Source organism: Thunnus maccoyii, chromosome 17 (genome assembly GCF_910596095.1).
Source record: "Thunnus maccoyii chromosome 17, fThuMac1.1, whole genome shotgun sequence".
Lineage (NCBI taxonomy): Eukaryota > Metazoa > Chordata > Actinopteri > Scombriformes > Scombridae > Thunnus > Thunnus maccoyii.
In genome coordinates this window covers 28,491,087-28,500,113 of record NC_056549.1, presented here as the reverse complement: position 1 = coordinate 28,500,113, position 9,027 = coordinate 28,491,087, and the positions used below count along the sequence as shown (strand labels likewise).

The following is a 9,027-nucleotide window of genomic DNA, read 5'->3' as shown; positions in this document are numbered from 1 at the left end:
CTCTAAGTTAATTATCATTGCACCTGGAAAGAAAACAAAACAATCAATGAGCATCCAGCAGTGGAGCAATAAAGAAGGTGGAAACTAGTTCACCACAAAAAATGTGAGCACCATCCACTGAATATATTAATTCAGGAAATGTGTTCACATATTAATACATACTGTAATGATAAATGGTTAGGATTCCCTCTGTCTTTAGTCTGGCAGGTGATGCTTCATTAAACATATTACACCAGGAGGTTTCATTTAAAACTTCAATTTCAACCCTAATCTTATGGACATCAGTATAGTTAATTCAGGATTAGGGTAAATTAATGTACAACTATTCAAAAGAAAGACCATTTGGTCAGTTTGATTAAACTGGTTTAATAGTTTCATGCACAGCTGGTTTATGGGATCACATTTGATTGTACAGGTGTACCTAATAAACTACAAACTGTTAATGCAGTCAATGTAAAATGACATATTGGCAAGTTAAGGGCTTTTCTGTCTGGCTTCTTTTGCTGCTGTCAATTGGATGTTTTTGCATTAGATTTGCTCCAAAATGTTTTCAAAACTTCATGTTTCAACAAGAGTTCACAAGAATAGTATTTTCAGTTGCTTGGTAAAGACTCCCTATAAGACATCTGCGTTGGCATTCAGATATTGATTGGCTCCATATATGTTGGGACAACACCTGTAAACCCATGAGAATATTCCACATGTGAGATTTTTTCCTAACATGTGCTACCACTTTTAGAACATGCATTTTATATATGCTCATGATGCATTTAGAGCCCATTTTTTAAAATGTTACTTCCTGACACCTTCAGAACCCTTCATAGTACTGGCCTCACCATGAAATTATACATTTTGACAAAATACCCCAGGATGAATAGACTAAACTGGAGGAAGTCAGAGGAAGCTGGAAGTGAAGAGCAAGGCAGAGGTCTCCATCACCCTGTACTTCTCATGACCTCAGACTTCACCCAAGAAGATCCTGGATTCTCCCAGGAAGGTGTTGACTCAGACAGCAGGAGTCACTGGCACCATCATGCCTGCAGGACCTCAATCTGTGATATGAGCACTAAATTATTAAGTCAGGTATGCTTTATCAAGTTCCTGCCCTGATACTGAATGCTACCTACACACTTACTTTCACAAGCTTTGGTAAAGCAAACAAGCATTAACAGCTGGTTAAACCTATAATAAAAATTAACCGGCGCTTGTTATCAGACAAACACTAGTCACTCAAGCATGCATGTTTTCCCCAACATGACAGCTCAAATGACACCTCTCAAATGTTCAGTTTTGTACTATGTTCATGAATGAATGTCTTATATATACTCTTTGGAATGTACAATTAGCATTAGCTACAGGGATGTTTCTATCAGCAGTAGGTAACATTTGTTGCTCTCTTGCTTCTAATCCAAGAGCACATTCTTGTAGGGCTTAAACAATTCACTGACATCAACTGCTGATAACAGGAGCAATCGAAAGGAGACAAGAAAATAAATTGTACAAACAACCTGTTCAAACTCCCCCTCAAATTGGCCCACTTGGTTGAGTCCTCTATGTGTAATTATTGGCAGGTTTTCCAAAATTCTCATTTTTGTATTTTGAGTGATTACACTGCTGCTCAGACAGGAGATCTTAACATGCAAAACCACACCCAAGAGCAGTCACAGAACTGTACGTATGATAATTAAATAAAGCTATTTCAATCAGAATTCAAATTAAGAACTGACTCCAGAAACTACCATTTAAATACATAATGTATAGAATATAGTCAGAGTATAGTATTGATTATTGATTATGCTGGTAGTCCTGTCCCAATGTCCACCCTCACAGACTTTGATTCATGTTCTGCATTAGATAGTGGAGCTCTTAAAGGGTCAGTTCACCTAAATTACAAAAAACATGTTTATGAGATACCATAACCATCTGTGATTTCTGTTGCCATTCCAATACAATGGAGGTGAATACAATTACTGTACACAGCATAAAGTTATCATGAGGTTAAAGTGATTAAAACTCTGGAAACACTTTGGGCTCATAACCCACTTTGCATCATGAGACTAAATTGATATAATCTATAGATATTTATCTGTGAAATAGAGAACAGTCTTATTCATCGTATCCCATATACTGTATGATTTAATACTTGTATATGAATTGAGAGTAGTTTTTTTTACCTATAATACTTAAAGGTGTGGTTAACATTTGCATAATTTATGGCATACAAGAGAGACCCAGATTCATTCAGGGTTACTTAATTTCTGAAACCCTTATACAACAGTTCAGATATAACATAAAGCATTTCTAACGGTGCAGGCCAGTCAAATAAACAATAAGACTGACAACCTGTGTTGAGCCTATCTTTACTCAGATCCATAATCTGACCAATCAGAGGGGACGGAGGAGGCGGTGTCGTTACGTACAGCGTCATTGCGCGTCGTTAGTACAATACGCGCGGGAGCTTTGGTTACCAAACTTCTGTGAGAAGGAAGAAGTCAGCAGGTAAGTTCAACATATTGCTGTATCACACAACATGTGCTTTTCGTTTGCAAATGATTTGAGTATATAGGTAAGACAGATGTATTAACTTGTATTGAACTTGCTGTCTTCGATCGAGCAGCGCTGTCAGCTGACTTGCAAGTAACTGAAATACAGCGAACGGACGTGAAAACAGCGCTAAAGCTAATAGGCTAACAGCTGCAGTCAGTGCATTAACCTAATGTTAGCGGCTGCTTCAGAGCAGCTATACTTGCGGTGAAGCTTGTTACGGTTGTTAACAGTTACAGTATTAGCGAAATTCTTGGTGTAAACGTTGCAAGAGTTGGTCTATTAATTTACTGGGATATTGCTAATTGTTCAGTGTGTATTAAAGTTAAGCGCCATTGACAAATATTATGACCTAGCGACGTTACTTTGATATTGCTAATCTGACGACAACTGACGTTAGCTAACTAGCTATATTCAGCAGGGAGTGTGTTGTGGTTATGTGACGCTGTTTTTTTCATTCAGCTAGAGCAGTCAAATGTTTCTTTACTGCCGCTCTGTGAACATGAGTCAGTTAGTTCATGTCAAATTCATCACATTTTGACATGGACTGCACTTTTTTGCATACCTAAAATCTAAACTCATATCTTTTTCAGACCAGTATTGATTATTACTTAAATAAAAATGGAGAAACAGAGTAAAAGACAAGATTTCTTGATTGTTATCTCTCGGTACTCTGTTTCTATCAGACTGAAAAAGGTGCACTTGCAGAATAAACGATTTAGAGAAACCTAACCACTAAAAATATGAGATAACTAAAAATATACTCAGCAAATATATTAAGAAAGTTTCAGAATCAAAGTATAATACACACAAGTACACAAAAGTATAAAAGCCTTAAAATAGCAGCAAAGGTAAACAGGTACAGAAACCTTTGTATTACAGATACAGAAGACACAGACAGCCAATCTGAAACTCTTCTCTCTTTTTCCTCTATTTCTTCAAAATTTCAATACACACATCCCAAAAGGTTTTTAAACAGTATTCCCAACATATACAGGCTGTTGTGTCACTTGTACAAACCAAGTAGCAAAATCTGTCTACAGAGAACTATAGTTTCTTTAAAAATATCTTATTTTCTTCCTACAAAATAAATAACTTGAGTGGAGTCGTATGTGATACTTCATAGTTGTTCAATAGTATTTTACATCTAATACATTTAAAGGTTAATTTTCAAAAGGTTAATGCCAAAGGCTCTCTTGGTTTTGTCCAATTTGCTGTAATATTTTACTCTCCATATGATATGTTTCATATGTGCTGCTCTATAGCTGCAACACCATAGTTTTGTCTTCACGTGTTTGTTTTCATCATTGTGAACTGATGTGATCTGTGCTTGATGTCTCAGCTCTGTGTTTCAAAGTCATGAAACAAACCAGACTTGACTTGCACTCATGATTGTGAACACAGTATTATCGACAACAGCTTCTCTGTTGTCCAACCTCAGATCATGGCGATGAGGAGTGAGGCCAGGGTGGAGGCAGAGGTAGAGGAGGAAGAAAACTTTGGGCCACAGCCTCTATGCAGACTGGAGGTATGTCTTCCTGAAAGCAGTCATCCTACGACTTTACTCAGACTCTAGCTGTAATTGTCCTTTCCTGTTTGAATAAATAAAATCTTGTTACAGATTCCATTCCTCTCTCTCCCACTGAACTGACAGTATATGTGGCTGTTATTCATTCAATGTCTCCATGTGCAGCAATGTGGAATCAGCGCCAGTGACATCAAGAAACTAGAAGACGCAGGTTTCCACACCATCGAGGCGGTGGCCTACGCACCCAAGAAGGAGCTGCTCAACATTAAGGGCATCAGTGAGGCCAAAGCTGACAAAATAATAGTAAGAGACAGCAGCCTTCTTACTCTGACAGTCATGAGTTCTGATGCAGCGTTTAGTTTTCCTGCCAGTCTTGTGAGGAGGAAAGTGAATATGGTGTTCTTTGATAAAGGGCTGCAACTGACCATTGATTCCATCATCCTGTTGATTTTATTCAATTAGTTGATTAATCATTTAGTGTATAAAATGTCAGAAAATGGTAAAAGTTGCCCATCGCGGTTACAGCTCAAGGTGACATCTTGAAATGTGTTGTTTTGTCAGACCAGCATTCCACAACCCAAATATATTCTGCTTACAATGACATGAAACAGAAAAGCATCACAAATCATCACATTGTAGAAAGATGAACCAGCATGTTTGACTGTTAACTAGCTGTTTAAATACTTCTTTATGGGTTGAGGAGCAGCTGAGATTATCATTAAAATGAGAACAATTGGTCCACCTTAAAGGAGTCCACCTTAAGTGATTCTGGGCTGAAGTTGTGTCTAGCTTCAGGGCTAAATCCCTTCACTTTAATCAGCAGGTTGTAGCATGTATTCACCAACAAATAGCTTAAACTGTGCACACACTGCACTGTTCACAGCTATACTGCTGACTTCATACTCTCTGCTCCAGACGCTGAAGCCTCACCATCACACACACGCTCTCTGTGTGGAATAGTTACAACATGAGCAGGACAAATATTCTCATGATATATATTTTATGTTATGTCATATTTAAATGATGTCTTCTTTCTCAGACTGAAGCTGCCAAGCTGGTGCCGATGGGCTTCACCACAGCTACCGAGTTCCACCAGAGGAGAGCCGAAATCATTCAGATCTCTACAGGCTCCAAAGAGCTCGACAAACTCCTGCAGGGTTTGTAAACTCACTCCAACATTTCATTATATATGTGGAAAAACAAGCATCTGACACAGACTGGGCCAAACATTGTTCTGAAGTCCTGTTTATGGTCGTACAAGCCCCAGTGAGATAATGAGGGAACACAGAGAGTGGTCGTTTTATGTGACTTCCTGTTTGTCCTGCAGGTGGGATCGAGACGGGCTCCATCACAGAGATGTTTGGAGAGTTTCGGACGGGGAAGACCCAGCTGTGCCACACACTGGCTGTCACCTGTCAGGTAGAGTTCACACTGACTGCACAGAGACAAAGCCTCATCTCTGCTGGAGGCTAACAGCTCCAAGCTACATTAACTGCTACTAGCATAATACATCTGAATCTCTCACTGAACTGTCTGCAGGCCACTTGCATTGTGGGTAATGCAGGCACCAGGTTGTGACAAGGAAAAATAATACATGGAATAAAAAAAGATGATATCTCTGGTTCTGCTGCACGTTTTACTGTCCGTTGTGAATTTGACAGTGTTATATATGTCTTAATGCAAAATCTGTGGGGTTCTCTTAAAGATTGAATCTATAAACCAGGACACACAGCAGCCACAAGTGTGGAAAACTCCAACAAAATGGATTTTTAAATAAAAACCATTGCAGTTGTGTTTTTAAAGAGGTTGTATGTATGTATGTATGTATGGTTGTCACACTCAGTAGACTCCACTGTCTCCTCCATCCACAGCTGCCCATTGATCAGGGGGGTGGAGAAGGTAAAGCTATGTACATCGACACAGAGGGAACCTTCAGACCAGAGAGACTCCTCGCTGTAGCTGAGAGGTGAGTCAGCACATTTCCTCTCCTCACAAGCTGTTCATCAGGCTCAGCACTTCTTAACCCAGCATCATTGTTCAACACACCCACATCGTGTACTGTTGTGTTATATTTATAACTGTGAGGGGAAAAAATGGAAGTCTGAAACTTAAAACATCTAGAAAGTTTTAAAAAAATATAACGTGGAAAGGCATATTCAATTTGTGGCATGTATTATAACTACTGTTTTGTTTTTTTGTTGTTTTTTGCATCACATACATTGTCAACCTGTCTGTGTACATTGTTTTAGAAGTGGATAGTAGAATAATTGAATAGATGTTGAACTTCCTGTGTGTGTCATCAGGTATGGGCTGGTAGGCAGTGATGTTCTGGACAACGTGGCCTACGCCCGAGCCTTCAACACAGACCATCAGACACAGCTGCTGTATCAAGCCTCTGCCATGATGGCTGAGTCCAGGTCTGTCAGCACAAACAGTGCAAATGGATATAAGCAGTACATGTAGAGTAGTTATGATGTTCCCAACTAATACTGCCACTCCCTCTCTGTGTGTCAGGTATGCTCTGCTGATAGTAGACAGTGCCACAGCTCTGTACAGAACAGACTACTCAGGCAGAGGGGAGCTGTCAGCCAGACAGGGACACCTGGGACGCTTCCTGCGCATGCTGCTCAGACTGGCAGACGAGGTATGCAGGTCATCCTGTACGCTGACGATGTCATGTGCTCCCACTTAGGCCTGCAGCTAATGATTATTTTTATTATTGATTCATTTATCAGAGTGTTTCAGTTCTTTTTAAATTATTTTTATCCGCCTTGCTTCACAATCCTGTGTCAACAGTTTGGCGTTGCCGTGGTGATAACCAACCAGGTGGTAGCACAGGTGGACGGGGCAGCTATGTTCTCTGCAGATCCCAAGAAACCAATCGGTGGCAACATTCTGGCTCACGCCTCCACTACACGGTGAGTGATGCAGTATGTGTGTTCAATTCATCCTGACAGCATGGTCCAATATGACGTGTGATGAGAATTTTCAGCAACCCTGCAGCTCCTCTCGACTTTACGGAGCTTTATAATGAGTTTCAGCTCATTGTTTATCTGTCCGGCTGCTACTGCTTCTGTAGTGAGGCATAAAGCAGCTGTAATGATTTGACAGCTGCAGATTGATGACAGCATGGTTTAATCATTCTAAGATAACTTTAGGATTAAAACTGTTGTTGTCCTCACAGTCTGTACCTGAGGAAAGGCCGAGGAGAGACGAGGATCTGTAAAATCTACGACTCCCCCTGCCTGCCAGAGGCTGAGGCCATGTTCGCCATTAACGCTGACGGTGTGGGTGATGCTAAGGACTGAGTGAGCAGAGAGGCAGGAAGCAGCGGGGTGGTGCTAAACGTTTATGTCATACCTGCTGACTCAACCCTCGGACTCCAGTGCTGTATGTGCCGTCTTCACCCCTATTACTGCTTCCACTCAAGCCTTGGACTTATGGTTCACACAGACATGTAGGTCATGCGTTATGTGATGTGGATTGATGCTGATGGAACCAGAGTTGAGGAGATGGTCCAGGCTGCAGATCTGGCCTTCTGGAGCTCAACAGCAAGGTAGAGAGTTACATTTTCTGATTGACAGGGAAGCACATTGCACTCACCAAAGGAGAAAAAATCTGCAATTATGACTTTAATATCTCATAATTATGAGATCAGTTATGTTATTATGAGATCTTTATCTCATAATTATTACTTAGTATGTCATGATTACAAAAAGTGCTCATAAGATCTTTATTATGTAATTATGAGATCCAAAACTCTCATAACATGATCTTTACTGCAAAAAAACATTGAAAAAAAAAGAATTAAGGTCTCATAATTATGAGAAATGAAGTCATAATCAGAGTCTGTTTTTCTTTGGTGAGTGTACTTCAGTAGTTTCATATTCTGAGTAGTCAAAAATCTAAATGTTTTAAATAGTTTGAGATCTTTTTGTTAACTGGTGTTTGGGATGTCTGATGCAGTTGAAACATAACATTATTTTTGTAATTAAGACATTCTTACAAAGATTTCCTTTTCATGTCATTTGTCAAATGTTTCACCACTGATGTCCCTTTTCTGTTTGTCTTTACCAGAAGCTTCTGTGTATGAGCTTCAAAGCTAAATTAAATGACTTTTACTATTAAAATGCTGGTGTCCTCTGTTAGCATCATCATGAATGGATTTTACACTGTATGTGGTCACATGTGAGCATTACTTTAAAAGGGTGGAGAGACTCATAGAAAAAAAACTATTTATTCAAGGTTATCCATGTGTCACTTTAGTGCATATTCACTTATTCATTGTGGGATCAGAATATTTAGGGAATGGCATTTTCATAAAACATAATATCCACTGATAGGAACACTATGATCTTAAAGCAGCGACTGCAAAATCAACACAATAAATTAATGAATGGAGAATACAAAGTGCTATTAGAGTGATGTTAGATCACAAAGTCATCTGCTAACAAACTGAATCTCAACTTTCACTTCAGAAAATAACAGGAATGTAAAACAGTCAGATCAAAAGGCAGCAAACACACACAAAGGAAATGAAATGAAAGTACAGGAATATTACAACACTCGTCATAGTCACAAGCACACAGAGGACTCCTTACACTGTCAGTTTACTGCCTGGAGTCCAGTACAGTTGTTTTATACTGGACTACGGCGGGAAATGATGTGATATAAAGTTGGAAAAAAAGCCAAATAAGATCAAAATACTACAGCCTATCACTACATCTACATTTATGAAACATCATTTATCTCCACACAACCCTAAAGGTATACAATACAAATAAACATTACTTTAATAAATTGGAGACGTTCCCAAGATTTCTTGTTCCTAAGTCCCTCTTTCACTTCCCTTAAAGCTCTTCAAACATCCCTGATCAACCTGGACCACATGCTCAATGTCCCAAAATACTTCAAGATATTTCTTGCATAAATAGCATTTCACAATAGCAATGTGG

General features: G+C 39.3%; 1 protein-coding gene across 3 annotated transcripts; it reads left to right on the top strand.

Moving 5' to 3' along the window:
- Positions 1-2,393: 2,393 nt before the first annotated feature.
- On the top strand, positions 2,394-7,866 carry rad51 (RAD51 recombinase). 3 transcript variants are annotated; one of them, XM_042390586.1, is made up of 10 exons: positions 2,394-2,499; positions 3,986-4,072; positions 4,238-4,375; positions 5,112-5,229; positions 5,400-5,491; positions 5,944-6,038; positions 6,376-6,489; positions 6,587-6,716; positions 6,869-6,990; positions 7,257-7,866. In XM_042390586.1, exons 2-10 carry the CDS (start codon positions 3,989-3,991, stop codon positions 7,378-7,380), a joined length of 1,017 nt encoding a protein of 338 aa, XP_042246520.1. In that variant the 5' UTR covers positions 2,394-2,499; positions 3,986-3,988; the 3' UTR covers positions 7,381-7,866. The 3 variants fall into 3 exon arrangements, with proteins under 3 accessions (XP_042246520.1, XP_042246521.1, XP_042246522.1); XM_042390587.1 differs by having other exon boundaries at positions 2,419-2,499; positions 3,949-4,072; XM_042390588.1 differs by having other exon boundaries at positions 2,426-2,499; positions 3,964-4,072.
- The last annotated feature ends 1,161 nt before the right edge of the window (positions 7,867-9,027 follow it).